The following is a 22,114-nucleotide window of genomic DNA, read 5'->3' as shown; positions in this document are numbered from 1 at the left end:
CTAATCAACTTATTTAATTTCTCCTTTTGTTGCATGTTTAGGTTGGCAAAAAGTGTTAATAAATTATCCTCATCATCACTAGAGCTAGCCTCATCACTAGATGTTGCATACTTAGTGGAGGATTTAGATTTTACCTTTTTCGTTTTGCCGTCCTTTGCCATGAGGCACTTGTGGCCGACGTTGGGGAAGAGGAGGCCTTTGGTGACGGCGATGTTGGTGGCGTCCTCGTCGGAGGAGGAGTCTGTGGAGCTCTTGTCGGAGTCCCACTCCCGGCAAACATGGGCATCGCCGCCCTTCTTTTTGTAGTACCTCTTCTTTTCTCTTCTCTTTCCCTTCTTGTAGTCGCCCCTGTCACTATCACTAGATAATGGACATTTTGCAATAAAATGACCGGGCTTACCACACTTGTAGCAAACTTTCTTGGAGCGGGGCTTGTAGTCCTTCCCCCTCCTTTGCTTGAGGATTTGGTGAAAGCTTTTGATGATGAGCGCCATTTCCTCGTTGTCGAGCTTGGAGGCGTCGATGGGGACCCTACTAGGTGTAGAGTCTTCTTTCTTCTCCTCCGTTGCCTTGAATGCAACGGGTTGCATATCGGGTGTGGAGGAGGCGCCTTGCTCGATGATTTTCTTGGAGCCTTTGATCATTAACTCAAAGCTCACAAATTTTCCTATTACTTCCTCGGGAGACATTAGTGTGTATCTAGGATCACCACGAATTAATTGAACTTGCGTAGGGTTAAGGAAAACGAGTGATCTAAGAATAACCTTGACCATTTCATGGCCATCCCATTTGGTGCTCCCGAGGTTGCGCACTTGGTTCACCAAGGTCTTGAGCCGGTTGTACATCGCTTGTGGCTCCCCTCCTTGGTGAAGCATGAAGCGACCGAGCTCCCCCTCGATCGTCTCCCGCTTGGTGATCTTGGTCACCTCGTCTCCTTCGTGCACGGTTTTGAGCACGTCCCAAATTTCCTTTGCGCTCTTCAACCCTTGCACCTTATTATACTCCTCTCGACTTAGAGAGGCGAGGAGTATAGTAGTGGCTTGGGAGTTGAAGTGCTGGATTTGTTCGACCTCCTCCGAGTCGTAATCCTTGTCTCCCTTCTTTGGTACCTGCGCTCCATACTCAACAATATCCCATATGCTTTTGTGGAGTGAGGTTAGGTGATGCCTCATTTTATCACTCTACATAGAATAATCTTCACCTTCAAGCATAGGTGGTTTGCCTAATGGAACGGAAAGTAATGGAGTGCGTTTTGAAATACGAGGATAGCGAAGGGGCATCTTACTATACTTCTTGCGCTCATGACGTTTATAAGTTGCGGATGCCGATTCCGAGCCGGAGGTGGAGGGTGATGAAGAGTCGGTCTCGTAGTAGACCACCTTCTTCACCTTCTTCTTCTTGTCACCCTTCCATTGGGACTTGATGGAGGAAGAGGATTCCTCCTTGTGCTTGTGCGTGGACTCCCTTGAGTGCGTTCTCCCTGAGCTTGCGGACTTGTCGCCGGTCCCGATCTCCCTCTTGGCGGATGCTCCCGACATCACTTCGAGCGGTTAGGCTCTAATGAAGCACCGAGTTCTGATACCAATTGAAAGTCGCCTAGAGGGGGGGGTGAATAGGACGAATCTGAAATTTACAAACTTTAAGCACAACTACAAGCCAGTGTTAGCGTTAGAATTAAATTCGAGTCTGAAAGAGAGGGCAAAAAAATCGCAAGCAAATAAGGCGGATGACACGGTGATTTGTTTTACCGAGGTTCGGTTCTTGTAAGCCTACTCCTCGTTGAGGTGGTCACAAAGACCGGGTCTCTTTCAACCCTTTCCCTCTCTCAAACGGTCACCTAGACCGAGTGAGCCTTTCTCTTCAATCAAATGGGACACTAAGTCCGCTACAAGGACCACCACAACTTGGTGTCTCTTGTTTTGATTACAAGTGAATTGAGCACAAGAAATAGAAGGAAGAAGAAAAGCAATCCAAGCGCAAGAGCTCAAATGAACACAAGTATCTCTCTCTCACTAGTCACTATTTGATTGGAATTGTCTTTGGACTTGGGAGAGGATTTGATCTCTTTGGTTGTGTCTTGTATTGAATGCTATAGCTCTTGTATGAGGTGTGAAGGCTGAAAACTTGGATGCAATGAATGGTGGGTGGTTGGGGGTATTTATAGCCCCAACCACCAAATTGACGGTTGGTGAGGGCTTCTGTCGCATGGCGCACCGGACAGTCCGGTGCGCCACCGGACACTGCCCGGTGCGCCAGCCACGTCACCCGGCCGTTGGATTCTGACCGTTGGAGCTTCTGACATCTGGGCCACCGGACAGTCCGGTGGTGCACCAGACAGGTCCTGTAGACTGTCCGGTGCGCCTTCTAGCTCTGCTCTGACTTCTGCGCGCACTGTAGCGCATTAACTGCTGTTGCAGACGACCGTTGGCGCTGTAGTAGCCGTTACTCCGCTGGCACACCAGACAGTCTGGTGCTACACCGGACAGTCCGGTGAATTATAGTGGAGCGGCTTCCAGAATTCCCGAAGGTGAGCAGTTCGGAGTTGAGTTCCCTGGTGCACCGGACACTGTCCGGTGCGCCAGACCAGGGCACACTTCGGTTGTCTTTTGCTCTCTTTATTTGAATCCTTTCTTGGTCTTTTTATTGGCTTATTGTGAACCTTTGGCACCTGTAGAACTTATAGTATAGAGCAAACTAGTTAGTCTAATTATTTGTGTTGGGCAATTCAACCACCAAAATCAATTACGAAAAGGTGTAAGCCTATTTCCCTTTCAGAAACATAGATAAGGAACGCCAAACATCACTATGATATGCAAAATCTGTGTGGCAAACATTATCAATATCGTAAAACAACTCCATATATTGTTGTTGTTGCCCTCGGGCGAGTCGTGACTGCGTCTCTCACGCGGGGTTGGCTTCAGGCGAGTCATGATTGCGTCTCTCACCCGGGATTGACCTCAGGCGAGTCGTGATTGCGTCTCCCGCCTGAGATTTCCCTCGAGCGAGTCATGACTAAGTCTCTCGCTCGAGGGTTGGCCTCGGGCGAGTCGAGACTGCTTTCTCCCATACGGGGTTGGCCTCGGGCGAGTCGTTACCCTCTCCCACCGGGTGAGTCGTGACTCCATCTCCCACCTAGGGTTGGCCTCGGGCGAGTTGTGACTGCGTCTCCCACTCGAGGTTGGCCTCGGGCGAGTCGTGGCTGCATCTCCTGCTCGGGGCATTGCAGAGTTGGTCGGCGGAGTTGGGCACATTTCGAAGCATCGCCCGAGATGTCCTTGGGTGAGTCGAAAATGAGTTGCTTGTCCTGGGTTGGTCTCGGGTGAGTCGTGACTGCGTCTCCCGCCCGAGGTTGGCCTCGGACGAGTCGTGACTGTGTCTCCCGCCCGGGGTTGGCCTCGGTCGAGTCGTGACTGCGTCTCCCGCCCGAGGTGGCCTCGGGTGAGTCGTGATTGCGTCTCCGGCCCGGGGTTGGCCTCGGGTGAGTCGTGACTGCGTTTCCTGGCCAGGGTAGCCTCGGGCGAGGGGTGGCCTTGGGCGAGACGTGACTGCGTCTCCTGCCCAGGGTGGCCTCAGGCGAGTCGTGACTGTGTCTCCCACCTGGGGTTGCCCTCGAGCGAGTCGGAAATGCGCTACTTTTCCGGGGTTGGCCTCAGACGAGTCGTGACCGCGTCTCCCGCCTGAGGTTGGCCTCGAGCGAGTCGTGACTGCATCTCCCGCCCGGAGCTGCCATCAGACAAGTCAGAAATGCATTACTTATCCGGGGTCGATCTCGGGCGGGTCGTGAATGTGACTCCCGATCGAGGTTGCCCTCGGGCGAGTCGTGACTGTATCTCTCGATCGAGGTTGCCCTCGGGCGAGTCGTGACTAGATCTCTCGTCCGAGTTTGACCTCGGCGAGTCGTGACTGGATCTACTGCCTATAGTTAGCCTCGGGGCAGGCGGGGGTGCACGGGTGGGAGTAGAGCTTTGGACGCGGACGCTGACTTTACACTCTTAATAAAGCAGAATAGATACAGTGCTCGAATATAATTGACCGTTTGATCGGCCACGTTCGACGCCATTAAACAAATCCAGGACTGTAAGGAGGGATCGCCAAACGGTCCTTTTTGCCTCCTCGGAATTTCCGTGGCTTGCAGACACAGCAACCCGGCCTCCCTCCATCCCTCCACATGGCTGCCTGCAAAGACAGCGTGCAACGGCAAGACGATCCATACGTAGATACCACGCCGCCCTGGACGACGGTCCCGGCGTAGCTGCCATGCCACGCCGACCGACCAAACCCTGCAGCCTCTAACCGTCAGCGTCAGCCCGCACACCCCTGCGGTCCTGTGATGTCCCCTCTACCAAAAGAAGCCCACCAAGACAACTCAAAACCCAACGGTCACTCCTCCCTCCCTCGCCCGCCTGCCTTTCGCTTCTTTTTAAGCCTTTATTTACTACCACTACTATACTCCTCTCTCTTTCTCACTCGTCACAAGCTCTCTTTCATCGCATCCACACCATTCCACTTCCACCCCACGAGGATCCAGCCTGCCTGTCCCTCTCGCCGCACGCCACGACCGTAGTCGCTCGCCGGCGTGTCTAGCCTAGCCGGGGCCTGGGCCTCCGCGCTCGTGCTCCCGGGAAACAACGACCGACGCGTCCTCATAGTCATAGAGGCAGCTAAGGCAGCCACGCATTCGTCGCTCGCTCGACCGGCGATGGCGAGAGGTGACACGGCGAGCGAGGCGCTGACGGCGGACTCAGCCGACGAGGAGGGGCGCCGCGGGAGCAGCTCCAGCGCCAGCTCCGACGCCGCCTCCAGCTTCTCCTGCACGTACTCCCCGGCCCCGCCCGACGAGTGGCACAAGGTGGCCATCATCAAGACCTGCGTGTCTGTGTCGGCCGACGCCGCGGGCGGCGGCGGCGGCAAGGACCAGAAGCCGCGCGGCGTCGTCGCCGCGGCCGACAGGCACGGAGGAGCATCAGGTACGTACACCAGCGCGAATAATCCTCCTATCGGTTTGGTCTCGGCCGGACGTGCAGTCTCTCACACCGTCGTCGTGCGTGCCCGCGCGTGAAATCGCCAGAGATGGAGATGATGAAGGAGCGGTTCTCCAAGCTGCTGCTCGGCGAGGACATGTCCGGGAGCGGCAAGGGCGTCTGCACCGCGCTCGCCATCTCCAACGCCGTCACCAACCTCTGCGGTACGTACGTTACGTGCGCGCGCGTGACCAAAAACCACCTGCTGCTGGTTGGCTTTTCGCTCGCGTAGCCATTGTTGTTGCACTGCTTTCTTTCTTGGACGGCAACTGCATGCGCGCGATGGGGTTTTTGACCGTCGTGCGCGCCGGCCGGCCGGCCGTACGTGTCTGTGTCTGCAGCGACGGTGTTCGGCCAGCTCTGGAGGCTGGAGCCGCTGCCGCCGGAGAAGAAGGCCATGTGGCGGCGCGAGTTGGACTGCCTGCTCTGCGTCAGCGACCACATCGTGGAGCTGGTGCCCACGTGGCAGACATTCCCGGATGGTACAAGGCTTGAGGTAAGCTACGGTAACAACTATGGTTATATTATATGGTCGCTTCCAAATTAAGATAGCCGTAAATCATTTCTAACTTTAACCATATAAAAAAAAAAGAAAAATTTTGAATCTCATGAGCAATATGCATGTGAAGTTTCTCATGAGCAATTGCAGCGTCCGAGGTCCTAGAGCCATGCCCATGTGTGATTAATCCACGGTGCTGGATCGCCGAGGAGCCATTAAAATATGTACTTAGCGTTTTGATGCCCTTATCTAGTGTGTATATTAAAAAGGGACAGTTAAGCCAGCGTGTGATGTCTGAGATCCAAAGAAAGTAAAGAGCACATTAATGTGATGTGATGTCCGTTTTGGTCGGTCCCTTCCCTTGTGCATGTTTGATGTTTCATCAAACCTGCCAATTCAAATACCGTGTCCATTCCAGGATGTGTATCTGCTAAATAGTGTTCAGGATGATGATGCTAATCATGTTTATGGTAACAGCGCAATGCTGTCACGTTGATGCCTGCCAGCAGCGTAGACTGATTAAATACCTTTTGTCGGCTGTCATTTTTTTTTTCAGATCATGACAAGCAGGCCGCGGTCTGATCTGTACATCAACCTGCCGGCGCTTCGGAAGCTAGACAACATGCTCCTCGTGAGTTCAACAAGCATCCTTCTGATCAAACATTTTCCAACTGACTGACAAGCCAGCCACTGCTCCCAGGAAATCCTGGAAGGTTTCAGGGACGTCGAGTTCTGGTACGTGGACCAGGGCATCTGTGCGCCGGACTGCGACAGCTCCGCGTCCTACCGGAGAACGTTCCACCGCCGCGACGACAAGTGGTGGCTGCCGGTGCCGCACGTGCCCCACGGCGGTCTCCGCGAGGCCACGCGGAGGCAGCTGGAGCACCGTCGCGACTGCGCCAGCCAGATCCTCAAGGCCGCCATGGCCATCAACAGCAACGCACTGGCCGAGATGGCCGTGCCGGTCTCCTACCTCGACTCGCTGCCAAAGGTTCATCAGAGTCTGTCGACCGGTTGTCGAACACCTGTGCCGCGCGTGCCGGTGCCGGTGAGAATTAATACCTTGAAGCTGACGACGTTTGGACGTGTGTGTGTGGCAGAACGGGCGCGCGGCGCTGGGCGACGTCATCTACCGGTACATCACCTCGGACCAGTTCTCCCAGGACTACCTCCTCGACTGCCTCGACCTGTCGTCGGAATACCAGGCGCTGGAGATCGCCAACCGCGTCGAGGCCTCCATCTACGTGTGGCGCCGGAAGGGGGGCGGCGGCGCCAGATCGTCCTGGGGCATCGTGAAGGACATGGTCATGGACACGGAGAAGAGGGACCTGCTCGCCGAGCGCGCGGAGGCGCTGCTCATGTCCCTCAAGCAGCGGTTCCCCGGGCTCACTCAGACGAGCTTGGACATGAGCAAGATCCAGTACAACAAGGTTCAATTCGCGATACACCGAGACGAGAGCAGCTTCGTTCATCGATGTTTAGGCCGTACGTCTGAACATTTTCTCTTTTTTTTTTCCTTTGTCATGCTCATGCGTGGTCTCTTCAGGACGTGGGCAAATCGATCCTCGAGAGCTACTCGAGGGTCCTCGAGAGCCTGGCCTCCAACATCATCGCGCGGATCGACGACCTGCTCAACGTCGACGAGCTGAGCAAGCAACCAGCTGACAGCATCCCGTCCGCCGGAGCGGACGCGAAGGTTGCGTGCAAGAGCAACGGCAGCAAGCAGGCCACGGCGGTGCCTGCCTCGGGCACGCCGTACGCGACGGCGTACGCCACGCCGAGCTTCTCGCCGGCGCAGCTGTCGAGCCCGTCCAAGATCGGGAGGGCCCTGCTGGTCGACCGCCGGTCGCACCACGTTGCCGGAGCTAAGAGGGCAACGGCGTCCGCGGCTGATCGCGCTGGCGTGGAGGTGGTCAAGGGAATGGTGGTCGACGGCAGCAGCGCCATATTCGATATCATCCCGATAGCTGTCCCAGCAAAGATATGAAGAGTCCGCTCGTCTGTGCGGACCAGATACGTCATACGTGTTGTGTTGGCGTGAAGTAGTGGGTTTACTGTAGCATCCGAGGGCGATTTCTCTTGTTGCCGATGGCAGCCCTCCGCTTGCGACTGTAATGCTTTTGGTGCGGTGTCGTGTAGTATGTTACACGTAGAGTTTTCTGTATCTGTCAGATGTTCGTTGGATGAAAGCACCGCCGACACTGGTCGTCGGCTGTCGCGGAGTAAGATTATGTCACCACACTCACGATCTCACTCCTATTTCAAACTACTACACTTTACAAACATTGCAATCTCAAATGCAAAACAATACTTTGCACAGCCGTACGTTGACAAGGCCTGTTGGAAATGACCTAAGATTATCATTAGCAACTTTCATATCACATCATCTATTTTAAACTTCATTCTATAAACAGCGTAATCTTCAATGCAAAACTCTTATTTTACACTATCTATTGTAGACAACCTAACCCATGTCTGATTATTGTGTCACATCTTGAATATCAATTATACATGTTAAATATAGACTTAATTAGGTTTAATAAATTTGTCTCGTCTTTTAGTCTTCATCCGTGTAATTAGTTTTATAATTAGACTATATTTAATATTCACGATTATCATTTTTATCGGAATTTACTGTAGGGAAGTCCCTACATTTCTTTTTATTACAAAGAATGAGCATGTACAAATTACAAATGGGGGACACATATGAGTTTATAGTGTTTGTATCCACATCCTAATGGGATCCTGGCGTGTTCTTCGTTCTGTAGCAGTTCAAGAGCATCTCCTTTTTGAACGATTCTATGTAGTTCGGTCCTGTCAGTAGAGCCGTTATAAAAAATCCATCTATTTATGCACTTCCAAATGCACCACACCATTGTTGTAAAAAGGCTTATGTTATCCAAGGCTTTGCAAATTGTCTCTTGATTCTGTAGATAGCAACGTGGGGCCTTGCAGTTCTTGGGGTGCTATCCCAATTGCTTGGCACCACCTTTTTTTGGCAAAGTCGCATTTAAGAAAAAGATGAGACATTGTTTCTTTCTTTTGAAGGATGTAATTCTTGCATGTGTATAATTCGAGCCCCATGTCCTCCTGAGCATGGCCTTAGTGTTGAGTCAATCGTGAAGAAGCAGCCAGGAGAAGAGTTTTTGTTTTGGTTGACATTTTGATTCCAAAGGCAGAGAAATGACGGGGATACTGGTAATGATCCTGTCACATGCTTTTATGCCTTTTGGGAATAGTGAGATCCCCCACTCATATGTCCATTTGTCATCGTCGTTCGTCGGTTGTTTACTCTGTAGTGCGCTAGTGAGGAGTTGGAACACATTATATGCTTCGATTGACATAGGTGGGTGAAACGTATCCTGAGCCAAAAATAATACAGGATAGGTCATAGTTAGAACCCTAGTGTCCCATAGATCATGGCATAGTTGAGCTGACGAACGACTATCTTCTATAACCATTTGGGAAAAGCCTTTGTATATGTTTAAGATTTTCAAGATATCATTCCACCAGAAGGGCCCCACTTTTGGCTAGAAGAAAGACGTCCACGGTTATAATGCTTGTTCCAAATTAGGCTGACCCACGGTAGTTGTAATATGTTGAAGAATTTGTGCAGACTTTTTCATTAGCAGTGTTTCATTGTGTGCTTTTAGATTGAGGATTCCCAAACCACCTTGTAATTTTGCTCAGCACACCATTTTTCCCAGGCTGCATGAAAAGGTTATAAAGGAACTATTTGGTTGAAAGGTTTATGTTCTGAATTTTATGGGGCTACTTCTTCCATTACCATACATTATGATAGCTAGAGTGCTATTTTTCTAACTAAAGATCAAATATTTTAGGAAATAAAAAACACATTGATGTGTGATATCATTTTGTTTGAGGTGTCATTATGACCAATCTTAGTTTTATAATGTAAGTTCTAACGACTTTATCTTTAGTGACTACTAGGTGAGTGCCCGTGCGTTGCAACAGAAACATATAATATCATGATAACTTATGAACAAATGTGTGTTATACTGTTATGTGAAAATGTTTCGTAATTAATTTGTGATCCTAGCCATACATAAATTTTGTTAATTCAATCCAGCTATTTCATCACTACATTGCAACCAACAATACCATTCAGACTTCTATACACGATTTTAAAAATGTCATGTTAGTTGCATCATTTAAATGCTAAGACTATCACAATAAATTACAAACTTATACAAACATTCAAAAACTACCACAAGGTCTTATAATTCAAACGGATACACCTGATGTGTTCTTTTCTTCTTTACAACTTGCTTGTTGACAGAAACCCCAAGCATGTCATTAATATCAATAAAATATGCCCAGCAGCACAAGTAATGGTGTAGTTGGATGGGAGGGAGCAAGCATCGAGCTTGATGAAACGAACTCATAAAGCACACATATGCTGCAAATCCATAGAGCATGAGAAGTAAACAAACTTGTAAATCTGAAGGACTATCATCACATAACTTGCATATCCAACCACCTATTAATGAAACCCACTTAAGAAGGCATTAAAACCACTCATGGACCAAATTTAAAATAAAATCTATTGATTCTCAAAGTCATCAAATTATCATAACCTTAGTCCCTACATTGTAGGAAAGTCAAATTATGCCATCACTAACTGAACACGGAACATAACTAAGTAAATAGGGGCAAAGAAAAGGAAACATTTCAGACCATAGATGCAATATTAAATTTTTGCATTGCGCCTCATGTGATCAGAATTCAGAACCATAAGTGTGGCACTTGTAAGCTCGCATGTGTGCAACCGAAGGAAATAGTAAACTGCAGACGAAGTCTCCTTTGAATAACATGCATATACCATGACTATTTAAGATTTGTAAATTTCCATTTCCTTAAACATTTACAGTAGTCAAACAAAATATTCTTCTTCACGTGTGCTCTATTGGGAATACACTAAGATTGGATAAAAGTTGATCGCTACTTGTCCATGAGCTCGATCTCACTTCATGGTCCAAGCTTTATTTGAGCATGCAGTCTTATAAATGGAGTTGCCAGTATCAATCTTGATGTTGCAGAAATCCATTACACAAATCTAAAGGTTAATGCTGAAAAATAAGAGAAAAAGAGAACCATGAGCTCCAAATAATTCAGGACAGCTCAACCTGAACACAACCCTTACAAGGATAGTTGAAGACAAAATCCAAAAGAAAAGCACGATCCTCCAAAAGATTGAAATTATCTGCATTGGATGATATAATATTAGTATCAAATAAAAAGGGCCTTGTGTGGAGAACAAGTATCTTAGAAAAACATTTAATGATATCATGGGCAGATAGTTGCGGAAGTATTCCCCCCTAAATCGAGATTCAGTAACAAACAAAATAGTTCTTTTACAAGAAAAAAGTAAGGTAACTCTAGCAATCTGCTACAGTAAGCAACATAATTTTAAAAATTAGTAAGGCGCTTCCTTTGCTCTGTTAATAACCCAGTGGAACCTTGCTTCCCTACTAATGCATATCTCAGCTGATCAAGCTCTACCAGAGCCATAACCTCCTCGATAAATTCCTACAAAATAGCTCAAAGTGTGCATTATCTAAAATATCCACTTGACCCTAGATTAAAAAGAGTTAGTACAAGTGATACATGTCTTGTTTTTGTACTTATATCTTTCGAAAGTCGTAAGATTGATAAAAACCACAAGGACTCTTCAGTTGTTATTTGTGGCGACTGTATATCATTTTGATCAACATAACCAGCTATCTTGGCAAAAGTTCTTTGTTCTTATGGCCAGAAATCTTGATATCACCTTCAATACATCCACCTGTTTTTCTACCAACTAAAACATCAAGATGGGTCGTCTTTCCAGCACTACTTGAGCCAACCAGTGTCATTAAGACGCATGGCCTAAATACTCCACTTTCTTCAGATAGCAAGTAGTCTTTTATCAGTTACACCAATGATTTTATTTCCTATATGCATGTAGAAACAATCTTGGCTGGTGATCAACTATAAAAATATAAATAAAAAGTTTTAGAAGAACAACCTTTGGCATATTAACAAAATAGTTAATTTTGTGAAACATCATTGTTAGTGGTTGAAATGGTAATATCATTCCCTTGTTGATTTCACCTTTAGTCTGCCCTTTGACTTCATAATTTCTACTATTATTTTTTGCAATTCAAAAATAATTTAACTCTTCAATCAAGTAAACTACTTTATCTTCATGTTGACAAGAAAATTTTAGCTTAGCAAAAAAAATACACGCTGTAATTAATGAAGGTAGACAAATCAATAGATGATATAAACATAATTATTAGAATTTATTTACTCTTAAATAATTACTATCTACCGCTCAAAGTTTATCAACCATGAACTGCTTCTTGTCATTGAGTTGCGTGTTGGCATCATGTAGCAACCATGGGATGAAGTCCTACATAGGTAAATAAAGCACATGTTTTTTATTTAATCAATCTGACATGGATGACAGTTTTGAGAGGAGGAACCAGCACAATAGCCTCACCACCAAAGTACCTAGATGCTGAAGGTGAGGGCCACGATGTCCGCCCAGCCAAACACGGAGATGATGCCGATGCTGGAGAGGATGGCGATGGGGCCGTTCTTTTCGACGCCTTTGGTCTCCTCCGTCAGGTGCGCAGTGCGTTGTCGCGTACACGTACAGCGAATACTGGCTCACCAGAAAGGACATGATGACGGCGTAGGCACCGCATTGCTACTGATCCCCGTCATGTAGAGCGACGTCTAGAAGTGGGTGAACACCTACGACACCGGTTGCGTCCCACCAGCAGGAGCATCACCACAATGACGGTGCCACCGATCACCTGCATGCAAACACCAAACATCAGCTGAAGCTGAAAGCTGGGCAACGAACAGGATCATGGCGCCCCAAGAGAGGAATGGCTCTCCAAATGTGGCAGCGGTTACCTACCACCACATGGAGATCACGTCGAGGAATGCCATGACTTCAAGCACGAATGTATTGAGCATGACCTAGATTAGTGTCAACCCGATGTACATGACGAGAAACAGTCAACGAGGGGCTAGTTAGCCACCACCCGTGTTCGTGACGGTGCAAAGCAGGATGATGCTTTGCAATTCTTGGAATCCCGCATATGCCTGGAATTGCAAAAGAGACAAGCAAGATGAGTTAGGCATAGTAAGTTATGTGATTGGTTTAAGTTTATTTGAGTACTGAAGTGCACAATAAGTTTCCATTGTTTGGATCAAGCTAAATTTTTTGAAAGACCTAATCAAATAGGATATTACAGGGTAAAATAGAACATTTAATTTGGTGCATTACGAGTTACTATGAGTTGTATGGACAAGGTGTATGATTTATTATCTATGAGCAGTGAAATCGAGAGTTATCAGTTGCCATTGTTTTGGCTTAAGGATTAAATGGAAAATGCACACCAGAGCAGATGAAGATTCTTGCAGGAAACCCAACTATGAACAGAGAGTAAGGAAATGGGTAGCTAGGAGTTCCCTTTTGCCGTGTAAAGAATAGATGAAATTCAGAATGGAGAAAGATCACTCCACTGATTGTAGCCTATTATAGACAGTTAGTTACAACAAGTGGCTAGATTAGTATTAATAAACAAATAGAGAGTACCTCTGTAACTGTGTGCCAATCCCGACAATGAGGTCGATGGCCTACAGCCAAACACAGCACCAAGATGCCAACAGACCCCATACTGGACCAGCCAAATGGACAACCCAGAAATACAGAGAACCACACTGGAGTCTTATAGAGTAGTAGAGATATAGGAATATGTTGAAACCAAAATAGTACTTGAATTAGCAAAGCAGTCAACTTTTGGCAAACAATACAAAATGCTGCTAGGTCAATGACAAAGCCCTCAAATTTCAAGAATGAGTGATAGTAATAATTAATCAGATAGGCCAAATGGTTCCAAAGAACCATGCATTTACATGATAATAAAAAGTACTTCTCTATGTAGCCAGTGAAGCTTCGACTGGCCTCTTTAGGCAAGTCTAACTGTGTTACTTCATTAAATACATTAGATAATTAACACTTAATAGTAATAAATATTGTTGATTTCTGAAAGGGAAATAGGGTCAAACCTTTTCCTAAATGATTTTGGTGGTTGAATTGCCCAACACAAATAATTGGACTAACTAGTTTGCTCTAGATTATATGTTCTACAGGTGCCAAAGGTTCAACACAAACCAATAAAAAGATCCGAGTTAGGGTTCAAAAGAAAGGAGCAAAAGAAACCAAATAGAACCCTGGTCTGGCGCACCGGACAATGTCCGGTGTGCCAGGGAGGATCGACCTCAAACTCTTCACCTTCGGGTTTGAGTCCGTGCTCCGCTATAATTCACCGGACTGTCCGGTGTGTCAGCGGAGCAACGACTCACAAGCGCAACGGTCGACTCCAAAGGTCGACTGACAATGGCACAGTGCGCGCAGAGTCAGAGCAGCGACAGAAGGCGCACCAGACATTGAATAGTACCTGTCCGGTGCGGCACCAGACTGTCCGGTGCCCCAGGCCGTCAGAGCTCCAACGATCGAAACCGTCAGAACCCTAACGGTTGGGTGATGTGGCTGCCGCACCGAACAGTGTCCGGTGGCACACCGGACTGTCCAGTGCGCCCATCGACAGCAGCACAACCCCAACGGTTGGTTTGGTGGTTGGGGCTATAAATACCCCCAACCACCACCATTCAAGGCATCCAAGTTTTCAGCCATTGCATTCAATACAAGAGCTCTAGACTTCACTCCAAGACACAAACAAGAGATCTGTAAGGAAAATGGACCCCGGGCCACTTGGCTAATTGAGTTTTGGTGTTTGATGAATAACACAATCCATGAACTAATAAACTTTCTAGTATTTGTGTTTGTAGTTCACAGGATGCAGTGAGGATTGGACCTAGGCAATGAGGATGCAACACCTCAAAAGAAGACACAAGAAGATGCACAGAAGTCCAAGACTCAAGAACAAAAGAAGCCCAAAGGAATCAACAAAGAAATCCGAGAAGTGGGTTGTCAGCCAGCGCCTGGTGGCGCACCGGACAGTGAACAACACCTGTCCGGTGTGTACCGGACTGTCCGGTGGGACAACCGGACAGTCTGCGCAGAGAGGCCACAGATAGGCGCTCTCTGGCTGTGGCACCGGACTGTCCGGTGTGCACCGGACTGTCCGGTGTGCCACGGGCAGACAGCAACGGTCGGATCCAACGGTCGACTGCCACAGGCGCCAACGGTCGGCTGACGTGGCGTGCACCGGACATCTACTGTGCAGTGTCCGGTGGTGCACCGGACTGTCCGGTGCACCCGACGACAGAAAGCTGCTGCTTTCTGTCCAACGGCTAGTTGGGGGTGTGGAGGCTATAAATACCACCCCAACCGGCCATTCTCAAGTGTGGGAGCCCAAGCAACATACCAAGGCATATAGTGCACATTTCCAAGAGCTCAAACACCCAAGTGCTTAATAGAATCACTCGGTGATTAGCGTAGGTGCTTTGCGAAGTGCTTAAGTTAGTTAGACCGCTCTAGCGCTTGCTCTAGGTGAACCCTAGTTAGTTGAGTGAGTTTAGACAAACCTCAACCCCTCGGCTCTTGCGTGAGTCGTTGTAATTGTACCGAGTGGGGCGAGAGTCTTGCGAGACCGTGACAACCGCGTTTGTGTCACGGCCGCCACCGTGTACCGGAGGGAACGAGGCCCGCGGCGTTTCGGCCGGAAGCTCGATAGTGGAGACGACGGGGAGCGTCCGAGAGGAGCCGGAAGCGGAGCACCACTTGCGTGTGGAGAAGGCCCGTGGCTCTCTACGGAGTTACTCGACCGAAGGTGCTTGGCCCTCGCGTGGGCTTCCCTTTGCGTAGGGGCACCAACGAGGATTAGTCGGAACCTTGCTTGGTTCCGGATACCTCGGTAAAAATACCGGCGTCATCCACGAGAGTTTGCATCTCTACTTTGCTCTTTAATATTCCGCATTTATATTAAGCATTTAAGTTTCAATCGTGTATTCATACTTATATAGTGTAGATTGAAACTTAGCCTTTGCGGTAGAGATAGCAACACTTAGACAAAACCTAGTTTGCACATTCTAGTTTGTTTATTTGCATAGGTTTTGCTCTAGGGATTTAATTGTGGCCTAGTTTAGAGAAAGTTTTAGAAGTCCTAATTCACCCCCCTCTTAGGCGTCACCCGTTTCCTATAAGTGGTATCAGAGGCAGGTTTGGCTCATTTGAATCGTTTTAGCTTCACCGCTAAAAGAGTCGACGCCTTTTAGAGAAAGGGATGGATACCCATAGGCCACCACAATTCGACGGCACTAACTTCCCATATTATAGTGCTAGAATGGCTTGTTACCTAGAGGCCGTTGATTTAGGTGTTTGGAGAGTCACTCGTGACGGGATGAAACCCCTCAAGAATCTTGAGAAACCAACCACGAGTGAGGAAAAAGAAATTCACTTAAATGCTAGAGCCAAAAATTGCTTGTATGAATCTCTTAGCATGGATATTTTTAATCAAGTATTTACCTTGAAAACTGCTAATGAGATTTGGCTAAAATTGCATGAGCTCCATGACGGCACATCCAATGTCCGTGAGCAAAAACATTGCCTAGTCTTAAATGAGTATAATTCTTTTGCTATGAAAGATGATGAGCTTGTTAGAGACATGTATTCTCGTTTGAATCTAATTATCAATGAGCTAAATTCTATTGGCATTAATAAGCTAGGTGATGCGGACATTGTGAGGAAGATTATCTCACTACTACCACAACGAAGATATGGGAGCATCATCACTATCCTTCACAACATGGAGGACTTGGGTAACATGACCCCAACCATTGTAATTGGAAAAATCGCGGCTTTTGAGATGTCGCGAAAAATGTGTCGGGGAGAGGAGCCAACTTCCTCAAGGCCATATGCTTTTGCATGTGATGAGAGGAAGGGTAAAAAGAAGGCTTCCACACCAAGTTCCTCAAGTGAAGAAGAGGAAGAAGAAGAAAGTGATGATGATGAAGATAATCAACCATGCACATCATCCTCCGAGGACGAAGAAACAATCCGACGCGTCAGAAAGGTAATGGGGATGATCCGCAAGATTAATCTAATGGGCGTGCCCCTGCAGGTCGAAGATATTCTCTTTAACATTGACAGGAAAAAGCAAAGAAAGAGAGGATGCTTCGCATGTGGGGAAAAGGGCCACTTCAGGGACAGCTGTCCAACTATGGCCAAACCCAAAAAGGAGAGGAGCAAAGGCAAGGCGCTAACAAGTGTTAGAACTTGGGATGACTCTTCAAGTGAAGATGAACCTCCAAGGACGCACAGCCACCGGTCCTCATCACGCTCATCACGGTCATCACACAAATGCCTTATGGCAAGAGGTAACAAAAGCATTCCATCCTCTAGTGATGAAAGTAGTAGTGATGATGAAGGTGAGGGAAAGCCCTCCGTAGATGAGCTTGCGGAAGCCGTTGAATTTTTCCAGGATGTTTGCACTAAGCAAAAAGCTCAACTTAAAACTTTGAAAAATAAGTTGATTAGCTCCCAAAATGGTTATAAAGGTTTGCTAGAAAAATTTGAAACTTTTGCAAACTTAAATAGTGAGCTTTCAACTAAAATTGAGCTATTAGAATCTAGTGCTCCATCCACTGCTACTGATGATAGCCTTACTAAAAAGAATGAAAAACTTAAGGCTAAGTTAGCTAGCTCCCAAGAAGCTATTGAAAATTTGCTAGAGAAAATGGAAATTCTTAGCATATACAATAATGAGCTAACTACTAAGCTAGAAAACATCGGTAGCACCCCAGCAGCATCTTTAGTTGAAATACCTGAAATAATTAAAAAAGATGCTTCTACTTCTTGCTTTGATTTAATTGATGTCTCTAACCCATGCAACCAAGTTTTTGTTGAGAATATTGTTGTAGAAACATGTTCGGATGAGGTTGCAAAGGAAAATGAACAATTAAGGCAAGAAGTGGCTCGTCTTGGCAAGGCTTTGTATGAAAAGAAAGGCAAAGCCAAACAAATCCAACCTCCACAGGATAACACCACTGCGGGAGTGAACAAGCTTATGGAGGGAGAAACCGTGATTTGTAGGTTATGCCACAAGGAAGGCCACAAGTCTTTCCAATGCAAGACGATGACCGGGGATAAGCAAAGGCAAAAGCTCAAGCAAAAGCCATCAAGCAAAATCTCCAACACCTACATCAAAAAGGTGGACAAAAAGACTGCTACACCATATTTGATCAAAAAGAAAAAGAATGGAAAGGTGATAGCAATCAAGGCCAACAAGCAAGCCAACAAAGGAAGGGGAGCCAAACGCATTTGGGTGCCAAAAGAAATTATTTCAACCATGAGAAGCACCAAGAAGGTTTGGATCCCGAAAGGGAAGTGAATGGACCGAAGGTCTGCGGGAAATTTGGAGACTTGGCAAAATTGGGATGTATATCATGGGATACATCATATTGGATCAAGTTTATTGCCAAGCGGGTTAGTGAAAATTTTGGACCCAAATTTCCCACCCATGACTAAGGTAACTAGTTTTATTGTATTTCTCGTTTTTAGATATGCGTATCTATTTACCTTTTATCTAGTTTACCTTTCTTGCCTAGTATTACATTTGTTATGTACTTTTGTTCAAAATCATGCATACTAGGTAAATCATATGGTAGGATTGCTAGTTTTTAAATTCATATACTTAAGCAAACCTACATGGCTTAAAATGGTTATTTAAGCACGACACATAGCTTCTATATCACTCCATAGTAAATGATGCATCAATTGAAAATTTTGATTTCTACAAAGTGTATCATTTAACTTATATGTGCCAAAGTTTGGATTATGGATAATTTGCCCCTCTTGATATCAAATCAGAGTGCATGTCTCCTACAAGTATTCAAAACTTGTATGCACACATTTAGGGGGAGGTTACTCTATAATCTAACACTTTGAGACTAACACCTTTTCAAGTCTATTTCATGTGATAGTCTCATTGTAAGGAAAATGAAGTCCCCGGAGAAAGACAACAATCTTCCACTGCAAAATCTCCAAGAACTCTCATGTCTCTCAAGCTCGCCATTGACTTTCAATTGGTATCTTTTGAGACTACATTTAGTACCATTTACATGTCTCCTCCAATATTTGATTAGACTATAATTCATATCATAAGCTTCCATGTTGCTAAAAATGCATAAGTAGTTAACTCATATTCTGTTACCTATGCATAAGGGAAGTTAGTCTTTTCAAATCATGTCTTGCTCCTCTAATTTTCACATGCTTTTTCCCTAAGTAGAGGATCTCTATCAGGGGGAGTATTTCTTCTTCTCAAAACTCTTTCTAAAGGAGAATACTCATTTAGGGGGAGTAATCTTTTGAGGACTCCTTCAAGTGGTATCATTCACTGGTTTATTTTAATATCCTTCTAGTGATGTCATTTGATTCAATTCTTGTTGAGGGCAAGCTTTTATTTACTTCCTACATGCTTTTAATGTCTTCCTTTTCGGTGGTTGATGCCAAAGGGGGAGAAGTTTAGGGACCAAAGCAATGAAAACTATATCAAACATCAAACACCACCAATTTAAAATTTTATATCTCCAAATGATTTTTCAAGTGGTTTTGGTTATTTGGTCCAAAAATAGGAAGTAAGTGAATTATGGATTTAGGGGGAGGCTTAAGTCCATAATATCACGTTAAGGGGACAATCATGCATCCTAGCAAGTAGATTGCATATTTATATTCAAATACTTGTATTATTTGCTTGCTTTGGTTGTGTTGTCATCAATCACCAAAAAGGGGGAGATTGTAAGGAAAATGGACCCCGGGCTACTTGGCTAATTGAGTTTTGGTGTTTGATGAATAACACAATCCATGAACTAATAAACTTTCTAGTATTTATGTTTGTAGTTCACAGGATGCAGTGAGGATTGGACCTAGGCAATGAGGATGCAACACCTCAAAAGAAGACATAAGAAGATGCACAGAAGTCCAAGACTCAAGAACAAAAGAAGCCCAAAGGAATCAACAAAGAAATCCGAGAAGTGGGCTGTCAGCCAGCGCCTGGTGGCGCACCGGACAGTGAACAGCACCTGTCCGGTGTGCACCGGACTGTCCGGTGGGACAACCGGACAGTCTGCGCAGAGAGGCCGCAGATAGGCGCTCTCTGGCTGTGGCACCGGACTGTCCGGTGTGCACCGGACTGTCCGGTGTGCCACGGGCAGACAGCAACGGTCGGATCCAATGGTCGACTGCCACAGGCGCCAACGGTCGGCTGACGTGGCGTGCACCGGACATCTACTGTGCAGTGTCCGGTGGTGCACCGGACTGTCCGGTGCACCCGACGACAGAAAGCTGCTGCTTTCTGTCCAACGGCTAGTTGGGGGTGTGGAGGCTATAAATACCACCCCAACCGGCCATTCTCAAGTGTGGGAGCCCAAGCAACATACCAAGGCATATAGTGCACATTTCCAAGAGCTCAAACACCCAAGTGCTTAATAGAATCACTCGGTGATTAGCGTAGGTGCTTTGCGAAGTGCTTAAGTTAGTTAGACCGCTCTAGCGCTTGCTCTAGGTGAACCCTAGTTAGTTGAGTGAGTTTAGACAAACCTCAACCCCTTGGCTCTTGCGTGAGTCGTTGTAATTGTACCGAGTGGGGCGAGAGTCTTGCGAGACCGTGACAACCGCGTTTGTGTCACGGCCGCCACCGTGTACCGGAGGGAACGAGGCCCGCGGCGTTTCGGCCGGAAGCTCGATAGTGGAGACGGCGGGGAGCGTCCGAGAGGAGCCGGAAGCGGAGCACCACTTGCGTGTGGAGAAGGCCCGTGGCTCTCTACGGAGTTACTCGACCGAAGGTGCTTGGCCCTCGCGTGGGCTTCCCTTTGCGTAGGGGCACCAACGAGGATTAGTCGGAACCTTGCTTGGTTCCGGATACCTCGGTAAAAATACCGGCGTCATCCACGAGAGTTTGCATCTCTACTTTGCTCTTTAATATTCCGCATTTATATTAAGCATTTAAGTTTCAATCGTGTATTCATACTTATATAGTGTAGATTGAAACTTAGCCTTTGCGGTAGAGATAGCAACACTTAGACAAAACCTAGTTTGCACATTCTAGTTTGTTTATTTGCATAGGTTTTGCTCTAGGGATTTAATTGTGGCCTAGTTTAGAGAAAGTTTTAGAAGTCCTAATTCACCCCCCCCCCCCTCTTAGGCGTCACCCGTTTCCTACAAGATCAAATCCTCTCCCAAGTCCAAAATCACTCCAAACACTTAGTGACTAGTGAGAGAGAGATTTTCGTGTTCATTTGAGTTCTTGTCGCTTGGATTGCTTTTCTTCTTCCCCATTCTTGTTCCCAAGACACTTGTAATCAAAGCAAGAGACACCAATTGTGTGGTGGTCCTTGTGGGGTCTAAGTGACCCATTTGATTGAGGAGAAAAGCTCACTCGGTTTAGGTGACCGTTTGAGAGAGGGAAAGGGTTGAAAGAGACCCGGTCTTTGTGACCACCTCAACGGGGAGTAGGTTTGCAAGAATCGAACCTCGGTAAAATAGTTCACCATGTCACTCGCTTATTTCTTGGTTGATTTGTTTTCGCGCTCTCTTTCGGACTCGGTTTTATTTCTCACGCTAACCCGGCTTGTAGTTGTGCTTAAAGTTTATAAATTTCAGATTTGCCTATTCACCCCCTCTAGGCGACTTTCAATTGGTATCAGAGCCTGGTACTTCATTAGAGTCTAACCACTCGAAGTGATGTCGGGAGGATCCGCCAAGAGGGAGATGGAAACGGACACAAGCCGCGGGAAAGCTCCATCGAAGGAGTCCAGCGCCAAAAAAAGGGAGGAATCACCTCCTCGCGTCAAGTCGCATCGGAGTGGCGATAAGAAGAAGAAGATGAAGAAAGTGGTCTACTACGAGACCGACTCTTCGTCGCCCTCCACCTCTGGCTCCGACGCTCCATCCGTCACTTCTAAGCGCCATGAGCGCAAGAAGTTTAGTAAGATCCCCTTACGCTACCCTCGCATTTCTAAACGTACTCCATTACTTTCCGTCCCATTAGGCAAACCACTGGTTTTTGACGGTGAAGATTATTATATGTGGAGTGATAAAATGAGGCATCACCTAACCTCACTCCACTCTAGTATTTAGGACATTATTGAGTTTGGAGCGCAGGTACCATCCGTGCGGGATGAAGCTTATGACTCGGACGAGGTCGCCCAAATCCGACACTTTGAATCCCAAGCCACTACTATACTCCTCGCTTCTCTAATTCGAGAGGAGTATAATAAGGTGCAAGGGTTGAAAAGTGCCAAAGAGATTTGGGACGTGCTCAAGACCGCGCACGAAGGAGATGAGGTGACAAAGATCACCAAGCGGGAGACGATCGAGGGGGAGCTCGGTCGGTTCGTCCTCAACCAAGGAGAGGAGCCACAAGCTATGTACAACCGGCTCAAGACCTTGGTGAATCAAGTGCGCAACCTTGGGAGCACAAAATGGGATGACCATGAAATGGTCAAGGTTATTCTAAGATCACTTGTTTTTCTTAATCCTACACAAGTTCAATTAATTCGTGGTGATCCTAGATACAAGCTAATGTCTCCCGAGGAAGTTATAGGAAAGTTT

The 22,114-nt window shown here is 46.8% G+C and overlaps 1 protein-coding gene across 1 annotated transcript; it reads left to right on the top strand.

Annotated features, from left to right (window-relative positions):
* The first annotated feature begins 4,383 nt into the window (after nt 1-4,383).
* On the top strand, nt 4,384-7,758 carry LOC100193109 (uncharacterized). Its single transcript, NM_001138271.2, has 7 exons — nt 4,384-4,967; nt 5,069-5,185; nt 5,363-5,517; nt 6,077-6,151; nt 6,221-6,511; nt 6,621-6,950; nt 7,067-7,758. The coding sequence occupies exons 1-7, from the start codon at nt 4,700-4,702 to the stop codon at nt 7,505-7,507; spliced, it is 1,677 nt and encodes a 558-aa protein (NP_001131743.2). The 5' UTR covers nt 4,384-4,699; the 3' UTR covers nt 7,508-7,758.
* Nucleotides 7,759-22,114: the final 14,356 nt, after the last annotated feature.

The sequence above is a fragment of the Zea mays genome, chromosome 8 (genome assembly GCF_902167145.1).
Source record: "Zea mays cultivar B73 chromosome 8, Zm-B73-REFERENCE-NAM-5.0, whole genome shotgun sequence".
NCBI classification, from domain to species: Eukaryota; Viridiplantae; Streptophyta; class Magnoliopsida; order Poales; family Poaceae; genus Zea; species Zea mays.
This window is presented reverse-complemented; position numbering and strand designations above follow the sequence as displayed.

Coding starts and splice junctions, on each gene's coding strand:
- LOC100193109 (NM_001138271.2), top strand. CDS start 4,700: ATGGCGAGAGGTGACACGGCGAGCGAGGCGCTGACGGCGGACTCAGCC. Junction 6,152..6,220: donor AGCTAGACAACATGCTCCTC/GTGAGTTCAACA, acceptor CACTGCTCCCAG/GAAATCCTGGAAGGTTTCAG. Junction 6,512..6,620: donor ACCTCGACTCGCTGCCAAAG/GTTCATCAGAGT, acceptor TGTGTGTGGCAG/AACGGGCGCGCGGCGCTGGG.